We start from the raw sequence: 23,465 nt of genomic DNA, 5'->3' as shown, positions 1-23,465 counted from the left end.
CAGCGGAACATGGGTATTTTAGTCATTTTAATCTTTTGGTTCCGTTCCGTCCATGTGCTACCAAACGCAGGACGGAACAACCGTCTTGTTCCGTCCTGCGCGTACCAAACATAACACAGAACATATGTTCCGTCCCGTCCCGTCCCGTTCCGTCCCGTCCCGTCCCATCCCGTTCCGTCCCGTCTGCGTACCAAACGCTACCTAAATGCAAAAGTTGACTTCTATTAACGGGTGCAGCTGGTCAAAAATAGATCCGAAACCCCACCTTTTAAAATGATTAAAAAAAAATGGAGAAATAAATAAAAAATTATTTTTATATGCGTATTAGTTTGTTGATTCTTTAACATTATCTCATTATTCGAAGTCATCCATTTATCGAAAGTGGTGGGTTATTTTGATGAATAGGTCATTTGTTTTTTAACTCACTGCGTTTGGGTCCATCCTTTCCCTCCCCCTACTTTGTAGTTTAAATAAATTTAGTGTAGATTTTATCATTTGTCAAAATAAACTAGTCGCCCCTTTAAATTGATTTCTAGCTTCGTCATTGCTTGAACAGGTTGGTGAATGATACATAAACCAGATTTATCAGATGTTAATATATTCCCCACTTTATGTGGCAATATTTATCAATCTTAGTATAGTCCGAGTTTGAATTTCATTTTTTTTCTTCTTCTAATGTATTAAGACCTACTTCAATCCTTAGGTAAAACTCAAATTTGAGTTTCTAAACTTACTTCAACTTGCTTCAACCTTTAGGAAAAATATGAGTTTTAACCCAAAACTCATTTCTGGGGCAAATTTAGGCCAGGATTCCCCAGGTTGGTGGGGCTGGCCCATTATATATGTGTCACATCCCGGCCCGGGAGGGGACCACTTCCCAGGCCCGACTCCACCGTATCACGATATTATCCGCTTTGAGCCCCCAACACACCTTCACGGTTTTGTTTCTGGGAACTCACACGAGAACTTCCCAGTGGGTCACCCATCATGGGAGTGCTCTCGTGCGCTACTCGCTTAACTTCGGAGTTCCTATGGAACCCGAAGTCAGTGAGCTCCCAAAAGGCCCTCGTGCTAGGTAGGGATGAGAATATACATATAAGGATCACTCCCCTGGGCGATGTGGGATGTCACACTACTCGTTTAACTTCGGAGTTCCCATGGAACTCGAAGCCAGTGAGCTCCCAAAATGCCTCGTGCTAGGTAGGGATAAGAATATACACATAAGGATCACTCCCCTGGACGGTGTGGGATGTCACATATGAGTATTTTTTTAATTATATTTTTAAATTCATTGAATCCAATGGCTACAATTTAATATGATTAAATTCAACAGTAAAAAAAAGAATCTAGCTATCCAAATTTAAATACAACGGCTAAAGTAAATAAAAAAAATATATTATGTGTTTCATATTCTCTCAGTGTTTCACGAGTTTCATGAGGTCAGTTTAGTGATTTTTTTAATATTTATCAAAATCTAAATATTTTTAGGTTAAAATGTTCATAAAATTAAATTATGATAGTCTACATAATTTTTTTTTTAATGTTACTTTAAGGAAAAAAATTATTCAAATTCATTCTTTAATAATACTGAGCTAAAAATGTAACCCATAAGGGTTGGAGGAGAAAAATTATTTTTGAGTTAAAAATTCTAATTTTTAACTCAATAATTGGAGACGGTTTAATAAGTGATGAATCAGAAAGTAAATTTTGAAATTATAATTTCAAATATTTCTTATATAGCAACACTTTGTTGTATAAAAGATGACTAATAAGCTGTTAAACTAATAGTAGCGTAGATGTAAGCAACCTTGGGAACTAAAATGGGCTACGTATACAGTGTTTATATCAACAGCTATATCATGGGTCGGAATGATGGAAAGTTCCTCACACCCAGCGATAGTGCTGAGTTGTGAGAGGTGAGTTGTTGGGGATAAATTGCGACAATCTGAGCTTTGTCAGGCACTAAACTAGGTCAGTTGAATTAGTTAATTATGCACGTGTGGATTCGAAGAAGAACTTAAATAACATAAGTATACGAGATTTTTCTTCCCAATAAAATAAGGATATATGTACAAACATTTATACATACCTTTATCTCATCAACACAAAACATCAATATAACAGTATACTTATGCAATGTAAGTCATTTTCGTTGATTAGAGACTAGAGGGTGCATGAGTTGCACATATGTGTGCTGCCCAAGGGTGTATATGTAGATAAGAGACCTTTAGAGCATCCACCGGGGCTTGATAGCTCGGCACCCAATCCCCTAAACTGCTTAGCACCCAGCTAAAACTGTTAGATCCCACATCGCCTAGGGGAGAAGATCATCTATGCCTTATATGTACATGCCTACCACCATTTAGCATGAGGTATTTTGGGAGCTCACTGGCTTCAGGTTCCATTGGAACTCCGAAGTTAAGTGAGTTTACGCGAGAGCAATCCCATGATGGGTGACCCACTGAGAAGTTCTCGTGTGAGTTCCCAAAAACAAAACCATGAGGGTGTGGTCGAGGCCTAAAGTAGACAATATCGTGCTATGTCGGAGTCGAGCCCGGGATGTGGTGGAGCGCAGGTCAGGATGTGACAATTTGGTATCAGAGCCAATCCCTGGGCGGATGTATGCCAACGTGGATGTTGGGCCCCTAAGGGGGTGGATTGTTAGATCCCACATCGCCCAGGGGAAATGCTCATTTATGCCTTATATGTACATGCCCACCTCTATTTAGCACGAGACCTTTTGGGAGCTCACTAGCTTCGGGTTCCATCGGAACTCCAAAGTTAAGCGAGTTCGCGCGAGAGCAATCCTATGATGGGTAACCCACTAGGAAATTCTCATGTGAGTTCCCATAAACAAAATCGTGAAGGCGTGGTCGAGGCCCAAAGCGGACAATATCGTGCTATAGCAAAGTCAAGCCCACGATGTGGTAGAGCCCAGGTCGATGCCACGTGTCGATCCTGGACGTATGTCGGGATTAAGGCGTGACAAAAACCCTCCAGCCCAACCTAATAAGCTTGCACCCAACCCAAGCTAGGTAAGAGACTGGCCTAGAATCGACAGACCCATAGGACGGCCTACATGACGCCGGTTGATGTCAACCACTTGTTTTATTTTTTTGCGCCAGAAAGGGAGTTGTTGTGGAGGCTGAGGAGCAGAGCTGGTCAAGGCGGGAGAGGGTGTCGGGAGGGAAGGAGCCACAGAAAGAGAAGGACGAGAGGACGAAGCAGACGATGAAGAGGTGTGGAGATGCAAAAATTAAAAATATTTGAAGGACAGGAGGTGTGGAGATGCAGTAGTTGAAGCTCGTTGAGGGTGTATAGGAGCTTGTTATTGAGGTCGGCTTGGGATTTAAAGGACAGGAGGGTGACATTGTCGGAGGATGGGAGGAGGAGGTTTGGAGGCGGTAGTGGGAATGGAAAGGAAGTGCAGGGCTGGACGGCAGTGGGGACGAGGAAGAGGTGTGGAAGATGAGAAAATAAAAATATTTTAATATTAATATTATTATTTTATTTTTTCATAAAGTCAGAAATTAAAAATAAAATTATTTTTTATTATTATTTTAATAAAATTGACTAGGCTATTTTTTTTTAGGGGTGGAGATGCATTTGGCCTATTACTGTTCATTGGAGTCTATCATTGTTCACTGAGTGGATTAAATTGGCTGAGTGCTGGTGCATTTTTTTTAGGGGCTAAGTTGCTTTTAAGGGAATGAACTCTCTTTTTAGCCAAAATGGTTTCTAAGATTTGTATAACTTCTCACTTTGGTCCCTAATATTTGAAATCAATATAAGTGATCCCTGAGATTGTTCACCATCAATCATTTTGAACATTAGGTGAAAAATTATATTAAATAAGGATCAAAAAGACAAAATTACCCTCAATTTTATAAACAATAGGCCAAAATGATTTGACTAAAATTGAAGGTATTGTTGTCATTTTATTCTTATTTTATGGAGATTTTTCACGGAATAACCAAACTGCTTGAATATGGACAAACTCAGGAACCAATTCTATCTATTTCAAATCTCAGGGACCAAAGTGAAGAATTATGCAAATCTCAGAGATTATTTTGGCTAAAAAGCCTCCTTTTTTTTAATTTTTAAGTTTATTTTTAAATGGAGACTAGTTGTGGGGCTCACACCATATCGAATTTCAACGATTTGAACCATTCTTTGATCATCCTTACAAAATCTGAGCCAAATCGAAATCTTTGAGATATCTAATAGAGTTCAAAAAAATTGATGAACAATTTGTTTTATAAGAAACATTGAAATATCATTGTGATAACATAAATATAATAGGCAAATGGTTTTGGATTGAATTAAATTTTTGCAGGATAATCTACTAATCGAGACTTACAAAATAGACAGTTTGGATCATTGAAGTGTGATGTAAAGTGTGTCCCATGTTGAAATTTAACTATATACTTAATTTAGAGATCAAGATCAACCCTGCATGATGAACTACAAACTAATATACACGCATGCATTTATACTAGTCATAATATTCATTAAATCATCATTTTGCAGAAACTAGAGATGCACTTACTTGCTGTCGTAGACGATATGATTGAGATGAGATTTGGACCTTCCTTTCTCTTGGAAACGGAATGGAACTCGTACTCTCGATAGGGCGAGTATTCACATTACGAGAACCCTGTAACTTACCCGAGAAAGGGGATCAAAACCTAACTTATAGGACGCAACTACTCCACCTATCATGGTAGCAGTTGCTGTCAGTTTTCTTCAAGTTTTGTAACTGTCTTCCATCCATAATTTGTACAAGTAATATGGTTTTCTCACTTTATATTAAATGTGTACTCAATATATATAATTATACTATAACCATATTTCCTTTATTGAGTGGTTTGGACCATTTCTCACACAAAAGTTCTTACATCCCACTCCTAGTCCATATTTTATGAAAAATAAAAATAGAGATCCCTTGTCTTAGAGGGGAGTGTCTGTCGATAATTGGATGGTCGGCTAGTTCACAGCCACATATGCGGCATGTGGAAGTCATCGGATTTATGGAATTGGGTTTGTATGGTCGGCTAGCTCCTTGGACAATGTCGACTGTGCTCAGAGGAATAATGGTTTGCAAGCACATAAACCTACCAGCACACTGTCATGATAATAATTTTGATAAACAATAAAAGAGAAGAGTAGGGACATGCATACATTGTATAAGAGGAACATGTTGATGTATACATTATTTCTAACTTCTCAACCGTGCGAGAATTATTGTATGTGACAGTTATATTACGTGTTATTATATATATGGCTAGTAATTAATATTATGTGACATGATAACTATAATGTTACTAATTCAGTTGCACAAATTATGTATTAAAGTCAATCTACACCCCTCATTTACTTTGAATTTTAACATAAAACTCAAACTATATAATGTATAGTTTGTTCAAAAATTGTTTTTCTTTGAACTAGTAAATTAGGTAGTAAAAGTGGGAATTATGTCTAAGTTTGGTAATTTTGGACAATACTTGCCTTTATACGTATAACTCGTAACCCTTTTAAAACAAATCAAAATTTGGCATGCTTAGAGAAACTATCCTTTTATGGTTTTAATGAAATAATTTTGTACATAATATCATACTGTAATTTGTAGTTTATTTTCATGAAGAAATTATTGTCCACCTCTTTTGAGGTGTAGATTAACTTTATATGTATTTTGCCACGTTTGCCATTAGAATTGATTTTTGTGGTAGACTTTGGGACATACCCCAAGATAACTAAACATAACAAAACAATACCATGCATATAAGGATTAAAGGGAAAAAAAAAAAAAAAACTAATAAAAAAGGCTTGAAAATTTTGAGTTTTAATGATAAGGACAAAATAAAAGGTAAAGTGAATAGTATCATGATTAACTTTTTAATGTAAAAATGTGATTTTTCATGAAAATGAACAGTACCAATAACTTTTTGTTAAAGTTCTCTTAAAAAAATTAACAAAATAATGTAGTTTTATTATTTTTTAATGTGATACAAAAGAATAAAAAAATACCAAAATACAGCTCCCTAATATTTATACTCCCTCTAGTATTGCCCTAATATTAATTCGTATTTCCTCTAAACCAAAGTAGAACATGTTGAAGTCGAAGGGTCGTACAAAGCAGGAAGCAAGTACTTCTTCCCATTAGATCCATGAGCATTGTAGCTAGCTCCGGTTGTGGGGTCCACCAGTAGGTCCCCAGCGTAACCAGGATAGGACCCTTTGCCGTAGACCCCGGGGCAAGCGGAAGCAGCTTCCAAAGGAGCCTCCTTCGGACCCTGGAAGTAGCCATTTCCGAAGGGGTTGGTCACGGTCCCCGCCAAAAGACTAGCCAGGTTGATCACCATGCCGTCCAGGCCCACGTCGTTGTTGGGGGCCACGAGAGGTGGGCTCTGGGGTCCATAGATGGGCTGGTGGAACGGCCACGCGCATTGCCCTGGGCATTGGGTCTCAGAGTTTCCGACCCAAATGTAAGTAAACTTGGTTTTTGATCCTCTGATTTGACTACCGCCGTTGGATGAACTGTGGGTCCCGCACTGGTTCATGCAAAACCCATCGACAAGAACATCGGACGATGTCAAAACGACATTGATCCCGTAGTTTTGGGCGCCCTTCGAGGCCAGCTGTTGGATCTGGCGCGAAGTGAGGGATTTTCCAAGAGAGTAATTTTCATCAAGAATTTGGGTTCCCAGGGAGAGGGAGAGAGATGAAGAGGGTTTTTTCGAGAGGTGGTAGTATTTCTCTATGGACTTCCACCATGTGGCGACGGACGGTTGGTCGGAGGTGGGTTTGGATAGGGAGGTGAGAAAATCGGAAACGATTGCACGCTGGGAGGGGGTGAAGCGGCCGTACCAGATCAAGTTGACGGAGAATGTTCCGGTGAGAAGAGGGCCGTTGTGGTAATGGAATTGCATTTGGTTTTGGTCGGAAGTTTCAGCAAGGTTCCTAGCTGCTGAGCTGAAATGAAACAAAGAAAATACAAGGGCTAGTTTCAAAATTGCAAAAGTTGCCATGGTTTTTTTTTTTTTCCTAAAAGAATGTGATTAAATTTGGTTCTTGGGATCTTAATGGAGCTGAAGATCTTGTGGAGTTGGATGGAAATGGAGTGAGGAGGGGGGAGTTAATATATGGGGCTGAAGAGTTGGGTAGGAAGAAAGTGCATGGAAGGAGGCGAAGGATATTGACTGAAAAGTTAAAGACAGATAGTAAAAGGGGGCAGAGTGAGAGGCCAGCAGGACAACGCGTTGCGTATTTTAAAATTTTGGGTTCGTGGAAGGAAAGGATCTGGAGACTTATGATTAAGGACAGTGTCAAGCCAACTAAGGGATTAAGGTCAGTGTTGAGCCAACTAAGGGATTAAGGACAAATAAAAAGACAGCACAATAATGTAGATGAAGAAGACAAAGTTTTGGGCTCACTCCCCTCGCTGTCAGGGTGGACGAGGACAAAAACGCGTCCGTTTTGTTTGCTTTTTATGTGTATACCCTTATTTCAAGGGTATGGTGGACTTTATGTGGCGGAGGGTGTGACTAAATTGTTAATGTTTTTTGTCCTGCAACTAAATGCAAAAAGTCGCGACAGCTATTAAACGGGGGCAGCTGGTCAAAAATGGATCCAAAACGATGTTAAGTCCCCACCTTTTAAAATTAAAAAAATGGAGGGACAAAGAAACCGAATAAAGGAATATTATACGGTAATGTTTAGGGAGGAAATATGAATTTAGGAATACTATGGATACATTTTGTATTAAATAAGATTTTTCTTTTTTGTACAGAGATGAATATTCTTCCTACAATACTTTCCATCAAGTGAATGCAAGAATATCCCGATGGGATGGGAAATTTACTTCACAAGATATATACGTCAAACATATATACTTCTTAGGGCTTATCTCTCTTCTCATGCTAGAGAAGATTCATTACGAAGCCAAAATAGTTCTGAGACCTTCCGAAGGATAGAAAAAAACATTTGAGATGGTCATTAGGGGATGCTTTGATTGTCTTGTACTGAACCTAAGATTGTCCACCAAAAATGTTCGATGGAATGTCTATTCAATATATCTCGACATCGTGCGTCGATATAACTCGACAAGACTTATAAGCAAATGTACATATGTTTGCTCAACATTTGTTGACACAGGCTCTTTATTCAGGGGTTCTCATTTTGGGTAAAAATAGGGACTAGTTGCATGGCTCACTCCACGTTGAATTTCAATGATCCGAATTATTTAATTTGCAAGTCTCGATTCATAGCTAATCTTTGCAAAAATTTAATTTTGTTGGAAACTATTTGCCTATTTAACTATCACGATGAAATTTCTTTGTTTTTTTATGAAACATAGTGTTAGTCAATTTCTTTGAACTCAATTAAATGTTTCAAATATTTTCGATTGGCTAATATTTTGCAAAGATCTATGAAATCCAACTTAAAAAAATAGACAAATCAAATTGTTGAAGTTCGATATAATATGAGCTCTACAAGTAATTTCGAATTTGAAAAAAAAATAATAATAAAATTTTAAAAGCCTCCTTTTGTAGACATACGTAAAAATGATTATACATTCATCCTATTTTCAACATGACAGCTTTCCCATTGGACCATTTAAATCTAATCTATCATATTAAAAGAGTGGAAAAAGAAAACTAGACAGTTGACAGTAAGAGCTCTCTTTTGTCGCACTCAATTCTCATCCTCATTGGCTGTCTTATTTGTCCTAATTCACTTAGCTGGCTCAACACTGTCATCTCGTAAATCTAGATGCGGTCATAAGCCACTGCACCACCACTCCTTCCCCAACCCAATCTCAACTTTCTTGTCAACCTCCTCCTTCCAGTCCTCACATCTATATAAACACCCTCCCCACCCCACTCTCATTCCACACCCCAACATCTCATTCCCTCCCAACTTTTAACATAAAAAACCTCCCAAATCTGAATTTTTTTTTTCAGAAAAAAATGGGTTTGAATTCTAGTCAATGGCTTATGAAGCTGTTTGTTGTGGCAACCTTGTTCCAAGTTTCATTTGGTTCCAGCAGGTTGTTCCAAGTCTCATTGGCAACAAGGAAGCTGAGCGAGCTTGTCAAAGACCAAACCCAGCTCCTCAAATACCACAACGGCCCTCTCCTCTCCGGCAAAATTACCATCAACCTCATCTGGTACGGTAACTTCAAGCCCTCCCAGAAAGCCATTGTTTCCGATTTCATCTCCTCCTTGTCCTCCTCCTCCCCTTCCAAAACCCCCCAACCCTCCGTCGCCGCCTGGTGGAAGACCACCGAGAAATACTACCACCTCACCTCCAACAAAAAGTCCTCCAACTCCCTCTCCCTCTCTCTGGGGAGACAGATTCTAGACCAAGGCTACTCCCTCGGCAAATCCCTCACCACCAAACAGATTGTCGCATTGGCCGCAAAGGGCGACCAGAAAAACGCCATCAACGTTGTCCTGACATCCGCCGACGTGGTTGTCGATGGCTTCTGTATGAACCGGTGCGGGACCCACGGATCTGCCTCCGGCTCTTCCAAAACCGGACACACCAAGGGCAGCAAGAACTCCAAGTTCGCTTACATTTGGGTCGGAAACTCGGAAACCCAATGCCCGGGGCAGTGCGCGTGGCCATTCCACCAGCCCATCTATGGACCCCAGAGCCCACCCCTTGTAGCCCCCAACAACGACGTGGGCCTCGACGGCATGGTCATCAACCTCGCTAGCCTCCTGGCCGGGACAGCCACCAATCCATTCGGAAATGGATACTTCCAGGGCCCGGCCGAGGCACCACTAGAAGCTTCCTCGGCCTGCCCTGGGGTTTACGGGAAGGGAGCTTATCCTGGTTATGCCGGGGACTTGCTGCAGGACCCCACCACCGGTGCCAGCTACAATGCCAATGGTTCTAACGGAAGGAAGTACTTGCTTCCTGCACTATATAATCCTGCAACTTCATCTTGTTCCACTTTGGTTTAGTGGCTGGATTAATTAGTACTAATTAATGTATACGCAGCCTATGTAGGTGTCAGTTAAATTCATTGATTAATTTGTTCAATTTATTTTTGGTTATGAGGGTTATAAATTAAAGACAGCAAATTATTTCGATTTGCATTCATAATTTCAATGAGCATTTTTTCAGACTTTTGAGTAAAATGATGTACCTCTCTTTATTCTTGTTCGAGCTTGTGGCTTTCCAAACTTGAAAGCCCCAACGGGATTATTACTGGAATTAGGCGAAGTCAGAATTCTTGAGTGAAGGGAGTCCTTCCATAAATCTATATACATTTGTAAAATTGAACTCGTAAAATGTCAACATATGGCTGAGAGAATAGAAACAGTAGGGTGGTTGCTTTTTTTAACTCAAAATTGCACCTTTTTTTTTTTTTTTTTAAATCCCTCACCACCAAACTCACCGATTCATTAAACAACCGCATAAATTTAAAATCAAAAAAGTCTAACCACGTTGTTTGGGGTCGCTAGTGGATTTCATACACCTTTCACAGAAGTCAGGACAAGCTTGGACTACCCTAGCCCCTTGTAGCTTCCCCCTTGACTTTGTTAGTTGAATTAAAAAATAAGATAAATTACATTTTATCTTTTAATGTTTGAAGTCGATTTCAATTTCTTAAAATATTTTTAAAATATTTTAATTTTATACATTTACTTATCATTTTATTTCAATTTCATACATTTACTTATCATTTTATTTCAATTTCATACATCTGTTAGAAAATCTGTTAAGTAAAACGTTAAGTGATGACGTGGCAAATATGCTGACATGGTTGTTACATTTGTGTCACGTGGCTAAAAACTTAATAAAATATTTAAAATATTAAAATAATTATTTAAAAGTTATAAAAATAAAAAAATAAAAAAAAACAAATCCGCTTCTTCCCCAGATCACCCACCCCTTCCCCCATTCCCCATCCCCTATCACTCGCAAAGGCGTCTAACTGACATGAAGGGAAGGCAATGGCATCAGATTCAGCAGCTCGAACCCCGCAATTGAGGAAAGACTCGGTGACGAAGCGGTGGGTGATATTCTCACCTGCCAGAGCCAAGCGACCTTTCGACTTCAAATCCAAGTCCCCCATCAGCCCCAACTCCGACCAACAACAACAGTGCCCCTTCTGCATCGGCCACGAGCACGAGTGCGCTCCCGAAGTCTTCCGGCTCCCACCAGATAACCCCGACTGGACAATGAGGGTCATCCAGAACCTCTACCCTGCCCTTAGCAGAGACATGGACGTCGTCTCTGCTCAAGACCTGTTACACCAGAACTCCGATTGGGTAATATGGGATGGGGGATGGGGGATGGGGGGTGGGAGGGCGGGCGGGGGTGGGGATTTGGGGAAGAAGGGGATCTTGTTTTTGTTTTTTTGTGCAACTTTTTTTTGTGAACTTTTTTTTAAATAATTATTTTAATATTTTAAATATTTTATCAAGTTTTTAACCACATAGCACAGATGTGGCAGCCACTTCGGGATAAATGGGATCCTATATTTTCCACGTTCTCATTTAACGGTTTACTTAACAGATTTTCTAACGGAGGTTTGAAATTGAAATAAAATGATAAGTAAATATATGAAATTGAAATGTTTTAAAGATGTTGTAATGAATTGAAATCAACTTTAAACCTGAAAGGGTAAAATGTAATTTACCCTAAAAAATAATGGGTTGTTTGCTTACACCATAGGGTTTGGGAGTCATTTACAAAATGAGCAAAGAGGTTTTAATTTTGTTGTATTTTACACTATGTGATTTCTAAATTGCACAAATTTAAATTCTCCATTAATTTCACAATTTAATTAGACGTGAACTGTTAATGTGATATTCACTTAACCTACAATTAGCACTCATTGCCTATGAATTTCAATGATGGATACCGTACTCTTTTACTATTTTACTCTTTTAATCATTTTATGAAATCGAGAGTCTTAACACACTTACAAGTTTTTCAAGAATGGCATAACAAAGTGGGTGAAGTGCAATAATATAGCATACACTTTCCAGTTTCCATCCAGCCAGATAAAATGAGTGTGACCAGATAAAAGGAGCTTTATCCCCAATCTATAAAGTGAAAGAAAATCTGCTTTAACATTTAACTTTTGTTCTTGTGCAGAGATCCCATGTTTTATATGTGCCGACTGCTAACAGCAACTCCACCCCTAAGATTTTGCGTCATCACCTAACCTATTTATTCACTTCAGTAACAGTAATAGACCCTAATGAACAGTAATATGTCAAAGCATCTCTATCCCAAAAAAAATATGCTGACACCCAGTCTAAAAATGCGCTGACACAAACGATATCCACCCCTACAAAATGCGCTGGCATCCAGTCCATTTAAAATATTAAATAATTTTTTTATAAAATAATAAATAAAAAAATAGTTTTAATTTCGGATAGAATTTTTAACCAATCTCATCACGCCACGTGTCATTATCCGAACGTACTATTTTTTGAATAGATTTCCGTTAAGATTTTCAACCAATCCCGACAACCCACGTGTCACTTCCTGTTTACAATAATTTAGGCAAGATTTTGATAAGATTTTTTACCAATCTTGTCACGCCACGTGTCATTATCCGAACGTACTATTTTGTAGATAGATTTTTGATATGATTTTCAACCAATCCCGACACACCACGTGTCACTTCCTATTTACAATAATTTAGCCAAGATTTGGATAAGATTTTCAACCAATCACGTAGTGCCACGTGGCATTGTTCAGAACCTCATCTTCTTTTTTTTTGTCCATATAAACCCTACATTCCTACATCCATCCTCACACTAAACTCAATCATTTTTCTTAGCTCAGAATTCTTCTTTATCGTTTTCAAATCTTGAGTTCATACAATGTCTTCTTCAAGAAGAGCGTATAAACAGTTGCAAGAGCAGCAGAAAAGGTTGTTGGCACAACATGAAGAAATGGTCAATCTTGACCAAGGTGGAGGTGGAGATGAGGCATTCGCAATGGAGGAGGATGAGGATGATCACCATAGAAGGCGGAGGGCCTTACATTCCAGCCGTATCATGGAAGCTATGGGTCAGATAGCCAAACCCAGACGTGCGGCAAACATCGATAGAAGAAGGGAAAGACGAGGTAAAGATCTCTTGGAAGATTATTTTATTCCCAATAGCGTTTTCCCTGATCATGTTTTTAGACGTCGTTTTAGAATGCAACGAAGTTTGTTCGATAAAATCATGAGTGATGTTTGCAACCATGATCCATATTTTGTGCAAAAAGATGATGCTTTTCATGTTCTAGGTCTTCTTCCTGAGCAAAAAATTACGGTTGCCTTGCGAATGCTTGCATATGGAGCATCTGCAGATCAAGTGGATGAGATCACAAGGATGGGAAAAACAACAGTTCTGGAGTCCCTGATGCGGTTTTGCTCTGCAATTGAAGCCTTCTACACCAATGAGTACTTTCGGCAACCCACGCCAAGGGACATGCGAAGGCTTCTGAGGAAGGGTGAGATGCGAGGCTTCCCTGGCATGATTGGAAGCATCGACCGCATGCACTGGACATGGAAAAACTGTCCAAGTGCGTGGCAAGGAGCTTATGGCGACAGAAAAGGAGCCAAAAGCATCATTTTGGAAGCGGTGGCTTCTTTTGATACATGGATTTGTCATGCTTTTTTTGGTGTTCCAGAGCTTAGAATGACCTAAATGTCCTTGCCCAATCTCCAGTGTTTGATGAACTGCTACAAGGAAATGGGCCGAGATGCACATATTGGGTTAATGGTAATAAATACGAGGGACCATACTACCTTGCAAATGGTATTTACCCAAGGTGGTCAACATTTGTCAAAACAGTGCCACACCCGCAGAGTGAAAAAGAGAAACATTTCGCAAAGTGTCAAGAAGGGTGTAGGAAGGATGTCGAGCGTTGTTTTGGTATCCTGCAAGCTCGTTGGGCCATTGGCAGAGCTGCAACTAGAATGTTTAATGTCGAGGCTCTTCGATCCATCATAATGACGTGTATTATTCTCCACAACATGATTGTTGAAGACGAGTATGATTATGATGTCGTCGATGAATACGAGCCGGATCCGATGAACAACTCAAGAACACAAATCTACTATGCTCATGACTGGACCGAAGATCCCGTGCAACACGAGCCGTTGGAACGGGATGGACGTTACAATGAATTGATCGTTCAGCGGTACACTTCATTGCAAGAACCATACTAGCACATAACCCGCCAGAATGACTTGATTGACCATTAGTGGAGATTGCATGAAGGCGAAGATAATTAAAATAAAGTTCTAAAAATGGTGAGGTTATGTAATTTTATTTGGTGTTTTTTTAAGTTTAAATGGTGAGGTTATGTAATTTTATTTGGTGTTTTTTTTTTAATGTTTATTTGGTGAGTTTATGTAATCTTATTCAAATATTTAAATAAAGTACAAAAATTACATAAGAAATGAAAGAAAGTTCTAAAAATAAATAAGAAATTACATAAGAAATTAAATAAAGTTCTAAAAATAAATAAGAAATTACATAAGAATTTAAATAAAGTTCTAAAAGTAAATAAGAAATTACATAAGAAATTAAATAAAGTTCTAAAAATAAATAAGAAATTACATAAGAAATTAAATAAAGTAGTACAAATAAATGCGAAATTATACAAAGTCTGTGGAGTTAGGATATGCGGTGCTAGGATCTTGGTTGCTAGGATTTTTGTAGCTGGAACCCCTTTGACTTGTTTCAGCATCTCTTGCACGCCTCATTCGCACGACATCCCTTTTTTCTGATGTCCAAAAATATTTTGAATTCGGAGACAGTCCTACTAGAGACTTGTTCATAGTGTCACGATCTGTTTGAGTCATCCCTTCTTCTCTAAGCATCTCATTCTCTCGATGAAGTGCTTCTCTAATCATCTCGTTCTCTCAATTAACTATTTCTCTTTGTCTCTCAACCGCCGCATCACGAGCCTCAGTAGCTGCTATTATTACTGCCATAGCAGTAGCTTTTTCCTCATCTCTAGCCTTTTCCCATGCCATGTTCAGTTCACCTTGACGAGTAAGTTCCTCCATATATTTAGTGTAGTCATTTTTGGAAGAACTACCTTTTTTCTTTGATGCCTTTTTACCTTAAGGCCTGAGGGACTGACGAGTCGGTTGGGTCTCTGGCACTTCTTCAGGCATCCCTTCCGTGTCTTCAAATGTGTTGGCTTCTTGTTCGTCTGTGTTTGCTTCTGGCGAACTGTGTAGACCTATACCGTGCATGACAACTTCTGGACCGGTTGCCACAATTTTGTATCTAGGGCAATCTTTGACAATTTGCCAACATTCCCATTTGTTGAATGATTTGTTATGGTTCTTTGCATTGTAGAATGCTTGTGCTTGTAGTGTCTATATAAATGTGGGATAAGATAGTATTAAAAAATACGGGTGTAACACAAATAAATAAATTAAAATATTGATGGACGTGGAATGCATATAAATTACATAAGAAATTACATAGAAATTACATAAGAAATTAAATAAATTAAAATATTGATGTGGGTGTAACACAAATAAATAAATTAAAATATTGATGGACGTGGAATGCATATAAATTACATAAGAAATTAAATAAATTAAAATATTGATGTGGGTGTAACACAAATAAATAAATTAAAATATTGATGGGCGTGGAATGCATATTACATAGAAATTACATAAGAAATTAAATAAATTAAAATATTGATGTGGGTGGAATGCATATAAATAAATAAAAATATTGTTACCTCATCCGCTAAACTTGTCCCACTACGCAGATTACCAGAAGCATGAGAGATGGCGTTTTTCCAACAAGTAAAGGATGCGTTGAGTTTTTCCAACGATCTTGAAGACCTTGACTAGATCTGGCATCTTTTCCATGTACATCTTTTCCATGTACATCGCAAAACGATTTTGTAATTTTACTCCACATTTCTCGCTTATCCATCTCATTACCAGTAATCGGGTCATGAGTAGTGCGAACCCAACATTCACACAACGTAACATCTTCACTGAGCTTCCACGAAGTCATTTTTTTCTCTCAAAGTGTACAAAATATTCAAATGTAGAAAGTGTGGAAAGTGTAGAAAATATTGAAATGTGGTGTAAGGTGGAAGATGAGGGTTAGGTATTTATAGGAAAAAAAAAATTAATTTTTTTAAATTTTTCTATATTTTTTAAAAAAATTTCACAATTTTTAATAATTTTTAATGTTGTAATTAATCTGGACCGTTGGATTTGAAAAATAATCAAATCCAACAGCCAACCAGTTGCCACGTGGCCAAAGGTCAAATTTCTGACCGTTGGGCCTTTTTTTTTTTAATTTTATTTTTGGTGAAAAAAAACGTGGACCGTTGATCTGTGATAGGACGGTCCAATTTAAAAGTCAAATTTAAATTTTTTTTACCGTTGGAAATCCAACGGCCTACAAAAACTAGTCGTTGGAAATCCAACGACTTTGAGGAGGCCACGTAGCCCTCAGCTGGTTAAAGGCAAGTTGGCCTGAACGCGGGCCCCACCGCCTGCAACACTGTCGGCTACTCGCGCCCAGTCGCGAGTGTTGTGCACGCGCCAGCCTGTTGGACAGGCTTTTGGGTCTGTCCGAAATGGGCTGGCCTGCTGCCTGGCTTAGGCTGGGTGCCAGGCTGTTTTGCGGGCTGGAGGCAATGGACAGGGTGCCTGGCTGTTTTTTGGACTTAGTGCTGGGTAAGTCCACCTCCGGTGGAGTTGCTCTAATGTAGGTAAATATTTTTAGATAAGGAGACCAAGAGCATCTTTAAAAAGAAACGTAAGATTTAAAACATCAAATTTTAATTTAATAGCTAATTTAGTAATTTGACATATTGTCCTTTCTTCTGATATGTCAAAATTTATAGTTTTATTTATGTTTTTTTAAACAAAAATAATAAAAGTTGGTTGTTAATTTAAAAATAATAAAATAATACTTAAATATACTAGCATTTAAGGTAAGGCAAGTGGGATGTCTTTGGAAATAGTAAAAATCATATTTGACGGCAGCTTCAAATTTGACATCTCTTTGTCCATGTCAACTTAGCCTTATTTTCCATGTCATATTTGACATTTCGATTGGAGTAAATGATACGTCATTTATTACTGTTATATGCCTATCTGGCATTTTTTACATCTTCTTTGGTGATGGTCTAAATCCATTAGCAAGTTTTTTTACATCGTAACTGTTCGAGTGCTAAATTAGAGTCATACTGCAAAGAACAATGCTCTGGGAACTCTCTTAAATGTGAGATTTTCCATACTTTCTGACAAAAAATGCTATGGGAACTCTCTTAAAGTTAAAGGTGAGATTTTCCATACTTTCTGACACCTCTTGTTTTTGGCACAATATTTATCATATTAGCACAATAATTAACGTTAAACTGTTAAATGCGAGGGAGTCCATGGAGAGTCTCACTCCCCTTAGTATTTCTCTTACACAAAAATCATTTTATTTATAATAAATGTTAAGACCATCTCCAAAGGAGATGCCAAATATAAACATAAAATTTAATTTTGACAGCTCATGTGACACTTTGACATATTTTAAAGTTTTGCCTCCACCCAATATGTCAAATATTAAAAAAATTTGAAAGTGCTATCAACTTTGGCAGCAAAAGGGAAAGATATCATTCCATGTCATGCTACATCAGATTTGGCTTCTCAGTTGGAAAACATTACTGCTGTCTTTTCTTACTGTTATTGTTGATTTGGGACATTTTGACATCTTCTTTAGAGATACTCTAAGGAGACTTTCTCAAAAGTGAAACTCTTCATGGACTCTGTACTGCCTCATATTTTGGCATAATGTTTTATAATGTTAGCATGATAATTGACGTTAAACTGTAAGGTAAAATATAGTCTATGGAGTGTTGCACTTTTGAGAGAGTTTTCGTAACATTTTTCTTATTTTATTCCACGTATTAATACACACAAAAAATGCAATTGCAATAATTTGACATTCAATAATTAGCCATTTAGTATTACAGTTTAGTGGTATTCCTCTTCACTTGTAAATGAGAGGACTTGGGTTCAATTCAAACCAAAAGTGAATTTGAATCACATTGCTACTAGCCTATTGTGATGTTAAACCAATCTCATTTTCTTAGTGTAGATAATATTGTTTGTTTAGGAAAAAAAAAAAAAAAAAAACCTTTCCAAAATCATGCTTTATCAACATGTAAAATGAATTGGTTGATTTGAATGAGAAATTTTCAATTTGACAGAGGCCAATATACTAAATATCTGAATACAATTAGTTAGAAGATATTTTTAAATTTTTTCAACCAATTGTATTATTACAATTAGTAAACTGAGCCTTGTGTTTTTCGCATAGAAAAATCTCTAGATGTGAACAAGTGGTATGCCACAAAGATTGTGGAACACAATTGCCTTAGCTATAAATTATTAGACACACATGGTAAAGCTCGATTCTTTATTTTATTTATCTTTTCCATGAATGGTAATGCTCGCTCGAGGTTTTCAGCTTTTCAAAAGCTCACCTAACATTAATCCAACTTTTTTCTTTTGCCAGAAATCATCAAATTCCCAATACAGTTCGTTATTTTTATTTAAATTAATGATGAAAAAATTATCAAAAACCAGTGTTAAAAAAAAAAAATGTAAAAATCAGCTTGCTTTAGAAAATGGCAAAGCTCAAGCAGGCACAACATTTTCTGATTCAAATGGGAACAATTTGCATTTAATCCAATGGTGCTATTCAGACATTTCATTTATATTTTACACACATCTCTTAAATTTTGATGCCGAATCAAATGAATTGAAGAAAATCAAGCGATTAAAATTACCAACAAATATGTGGAAGGTTAAAAAAAAATGTGGATAGCACAATCCTTATTATCCTCACAACCAAAAGAAAATTGAACAAATCAATGAATATATTTAACTCCTGATTAGGCTTATACATTAGTCCCACTGATGTTTCAAATCGAAGTCGAACAAATCAATGAATATATCTAACTCCTAATTTGGCTTTGGATTTAGATCAGTCCTTGGTTTCGCTAATATGTTTAATTAAAGATTAAGCACCTAAAACCTCTCAACTTTCTTGTGTCATTCTAAATTGACCTCAATCATTTTAAACATTCCAAATAAATACACAATTTAATGAAAATGTAACAACAGTTAAGCTCCAGTTAATTTTCAGTTAAATAATACATACATGAATATATTAAAAATATATAACTAAACAAATTCACAAATAAATTGAAGCTTAATGGACGTGACATTTTTAATAGATTGGGTACTTGTTTGAAAATTTAAAAAGGTTGAGACTAATTTGGAATGACACTAAAAAATTGTGGGGGTTTTAAGTATTCAAAATTTTTAAAAATATTTGTTTTTTTCCACTTAGTATTATTACTATCTAGTAATAATCTTTTTTACTTATAAATTAAAGGTTTTATATTCGAATATCGTGAATGATAAGTTTGATATCAATTATTCTTCATATTTTAGTATGAATACATCCTTATTAAAAATAAAACTCTTCTTTTTGGGCGCATATCTAATGATTATTAAAGAGTAGATGTATAACATACAATGATAAAATATGTGGGGATAAGATCACCTAAAATACTCATGTTCATCATTACATGTCCTTGAAAATTAGACTTACCTCTTTGCTTCATTTTTCACACCTCACATGATGTGTTGGAAGGAAGATAAGGGGGCGTTTGTTTGCCCTTACTAAGTTGGACTGGACTGGACTGGACTAGCTATTAGTCCAATACTGTGTTTGTTCCATGCTGAGACTAACATTAATGAGACTAAAGGGGACTAGCATGGACAAAACCCTTCACTAAGAGGTCTTAGCGAGACCCCCCAATAACCATGGGACTAGCTAAGACTATCCTCTCTTTCTTGTCCTCGTCATGCTCAATGACCACTCCCGACAAACTCCTCATCATCTCCGGTCACCTAGATCAATCATTAACTTTCTGACTCTCTTTCAAATCCATTTCACAACCAACTTTCATATAAAATATACCAAATTGAAGCTGGGAGTGACAAGATTACAATTTTACCTGAATCGAGGCCAAAATGTGGTCGAATGTGGCCGAAAAATGGCCTGGAAGTCTCGGCCTGTTTGGGCTTCTTCAAATCCATGACAGATTTGAGCATTCAAAGCTAAGATCTCGGTCTAGGGATGGTGATGAATTTTTTGGCGGTGCTAACTTCATCCAATTTAACAAGGGTTGGCCGGAAAACACATCCAAATGTCGAGCATACGACAATGCCGCCCGTTTTCATTTCGTGGAAGCCCCCGGCAGAGGAAAGGGCTGTAGGTGATGGCGCGTTCCGCTTCTTATCTAGAGAGAGGCGCTGAAATCGTTCCTGTCGGGTCGTGTGTGGCAGCTGGTATAGATGAATAAAGGCGGGGCGCACCGACCGGCTGAGACTTCCGCGCAGTAGGAGCGGACTGAGTCGGTATTCGTCTACGAGAGGCGCACTCGTATGCCTTTCGGGGCGGGAAACCTGCAACTCGTCGGGAAAATTGGAGCCGTGAGGTTCCATTCGAACAACGCATTGCTAGAGAGGGAGGGAGGACAGAGAAATAGAGATTGGAATCAATAAGGAGTTTGACCAGGAATGAGAAAGAGACATGAATTGAGAGGTCTAAGAGGAAAAAAAAAAAAGGGAGAGGGTGGGACAATGAGAGAAGAGGAAAAGAGTGGGACGGAAATGGTAGGAAAGATGAAAAAAAAGATAAGATCATAATAAAATATTAATAATTTATATATTAAATAATATAATATTAGAATTTGTTATTATCCAGCTTCTTAGTCCAATACTGCACCAAACGCTTCACTAAGTTAGTCCAATTTAGTCTAGTCTAAGCCAATCCAGCTTAGTCCTTGAAGCTAATCCAGTCCGAGATAGTCCGGCGCAACAAACGCCCCCTAAGAGTATTAACGCCGTTGTAAATTATCGATAATGTCACTATAAGACACACTCAAACCGATGGACTTTGGCATGTTTTTTAATTCTTACATGTTCAAATAGTTCATTATAATTATAGGATGATGCTGTACACACGATCTTTTTTACCTCACTTTCTTTTCAATTTTTAGTCATTAAATTAAATGAAATGAAAAAAATCAAATAACAAATTATCAAACTAGCCATAAAATGTGGAACTCGCTCATTATTTTATCCCATGTGCTAGTTAGTTGACACAAAAAAAGAAAAAAAGAAACATTGTTAAAGATTTTTCATTTTAGCATTCAAGTTTTATCATGCAAAACGAAACGGTTGGTATGAAAATTGGTATGGCAAAAGATGTGGAAGGGCAAACACACATCCATTCTAGCTCTACACTCAGACACAACTAGTAAGCTCGTTCGAGGTTTTCAGCTTTTCAAAAGCTCACCTACCATTACTTCAACTTTTTCCTCTGCCAGAAACCATCAATCTAATTAGATTAATTTAGATAAGTAAAAGACAAGCACACGTTCTTCTTAATTTCTCACAAATTTAATACACGTTAAAAAGAGCATGTTAAAATATTAAAAAAAGTGCGTAAAAATCAGCTAGAACTGAAGGCAGAATAATTTCTTATGCAAATCGAAGCAATTTGCTATTTTTATATCATTACAATCCGCATAACCAAAAGAAAATTTGAACAAATCAATGAATATATCTAACACCTAATTAGGCTTATACATTAGCCCTTCTAATGTTTCAAACCAAAGTAAAGCAAGATGAAGTTGCAGGATTATATAGTGCAGGAAGCAAGTACTTCCTTCCATTAGCACCATTGGCATTGTAGCTGGCACCGGTGGTGGGGTCCTGCAGCAAGTCCCCGGCATAACCAGGATAAGCTCCCTTCCCGTAAACCCCAGGGCAGGCCGAGGAAGCTTCTAGTGGTGCCTCGGCCGGGCCCTGGAAGTATCCATTTCCGAATGGGTTGGTGGCTGTCCCGGCCAGAAGGCTAGCGAGGTTGATGACCATGCCGTCGAGGCCCACGTCGTTGTTGGGGGCCACAAGGGGTGGGCTTTGGGGTCCATAGATGGGCTGGTGGAATGGCCACGCGCACTGCCCCGGGCATTGGGTCTCCGAGTTTCCAACCCAAATGAAAGCGAACTTATAGTTCTTGGCGCCCTTGATGTGTCTGGTTTTGGAAGAGGCGGAGGCAGACCCGTGGGTACCGCACCGGTTCATACAGAAGCCATCGACAGCCACGTCGGCGGATGTCAGGACAACGTTGATGGCGTTCTTTTGGTCACCCTTTGCGGCCAATGCGACAATCTGTTTGGTGGTGAGGGATTTGCCGAGGGAGTAGCCTTGGTCGAGAATCTGTCTCCCCAGAGAGAGGGAGAGGGAGTTGGAGGACTTTTTGTTGGAGGTGAGGTGGTAGTATTTCTCGGTGGTCTTCCACCAGGCGGCCACGGAGGGTTGGGGGGTGTTGGAAGGGGAGGAGGAGGACAAGGAGGAGATGAAATCGGAAACAATGGCTTTCTGGGAGGGCTTAAAGTTACCGTACCAGATGAGGTTGATGGTAATTTTACCGGAGAGGAGAGGGCCGTTGTGGTATTTGAGGAGCTGGGTTTGGTCTTGGACAAGCTCGCTTAGCTTCCTTGTCGCCAACGAGACTTGGAACAACCTGCTGGAACCGAATGAAACTTGGAACAAGGTGGCCACAACAAACAGCTTCATAAGCCACTGACGAGAATTCAAACCCATGTTTTCTTTTCCTTTTTTTCTTTTCTCTAAAAAAAGACTAGATTTTAGAGAGGTTTTTCAGATAATTGCTGGGAGGGGTTGAGATATAGGTGTGGAATAAGAGGGGTGGGCAGGCTGTTTATATAGAGGTGAGGAGGAGGTTCAAATTTTTGGATTAAAAATTGAAAAAGTGCGGGGTCGTGGGGGTGGGGTATATTGAATGTGGGAAGGTGTTGAGAAATAGAGACAGTAAATACAAATACAGAGTACTATTTAGAGAGAGAGAGAGAGAGAGAGAGAGAGATGGCTTCTCATTCACGACTTGAGGGGTTTGGGCAGGCGGTAGGGATGGAAAAGTGACCGAATGCTAATAATCGCTAGCGCGTTTCTTTATTATCTCAAACCTGCTCACCTCACGCTTTCACCATGCATTTGTTTCCACGCTCCAACAACGAATCGTACCCCTTTATTTGGGACAAATTTTAAAAACTTACTATTTGGTATTTTATTTGAAATTTTTTTATCATTTTTCAAAATATTTCTTAAAAATAATTTTTTTTAAGATTCAAAAATTTAATTGGATTGGAGCAGACGAAAAAGGTAAAAAAAAAAGAAAAAAAAAAGGAGAAAGAAAGAAGAAAAGAGAGAGATATATTTGGAGTGAGAGGGGAGGAATGAGAGAAAAGAAATGATTGATTTTAAGTTTAAAAACTCTAAAAACTCACTTTTTATCTTTTTAAAGAATAAACTATATTTTTAAGTTAGTCTTAAATTCAGATTTTAA

At 38.2% G+C, this 23,465-nt stretch overlaps 3 protein-coding genes across 3 annotated transcripts; 1 reads left to right on the top strand and 2 right to left on the bottom strand.

Annotated features, from left to right (window-relative positions):
- Nucleotides 1-5,968: 5,968 nt before the first annotated feature.
- On the bottom strand, nt 5,969-7,124 carry LOC103933801 (protein PHOSPHATE-INDUCED 1). The gene has a single exon (XM_009343484.3). It carries the CDS (start codon nt 7,026-7,028, stop codon nt 6,093-6,095), a length of 936 nt encoding a protein of 311 aa, XP_009341759.3. The 5' UTR covers nt 7,029-7,124; the 3' UTR covers nt 5,969-6,092.
- Nucleotides 7,125-8,954: 1,830 nt separating this feature from the next.
- Nucleotides 8,955-10,106, top strand: LOC103933802 (protein PHOSPHATE-INDUCED 1). The gene has a single exon (XM_009343485.3). The coding sequence runs from the start codon at nt 8,970-8,972 to the stop codon at nt 9,969-9,971; it is 1,002 nt and encodes a 333-aa protein (XP_009341760.2). The 5' UTR covers nt 8,955-8,969; the 3' UTR covers nt 9,972-10,106.
- An 11,444-nt stretch (nt 10,107-21,550) lies between these two features.
- LOC103933800 (protein PHOSPHATE-INDUCED 1) lies at nt 21,551-22,807 on the bottom strand. The gene has a single exon (XM_009343483.3). The coding sequence runs from the start codon at nt 22,700-22,702 to the stop codon at nt 21,701-21,703; it is 1,002 nt and encodes a 333-aa protein (XP_009341758.2). The 5' UTR covers nt 22,703-22,807; the 3' UTR covers nt 21,551-21,700.
- Between the last annotated feature and the right edge of the window lie 658 nt (nt 22,808-23,465).

Source organism: the organism of the source record quoted next, unplaced genomic scaffold (genome assembly GCF_019419815.1).
Source record: "Pyrus x bretschneideri cultivar Hongxiangsu unplaced genomic scaffold, Pyrus_bretschneideri_v1 Contig17, whole genome shotgun sequence".
Lineage (NCBI taxonomy): Eukaryota > Viridiplantae > Streptophyta > Magnoliopsida > Rosales > Rosaceae > Pyrus > Pyrus x bretschneideri.
This window is presented reverse-complemented; position numbering and strand designations above follow the sequence as displayed.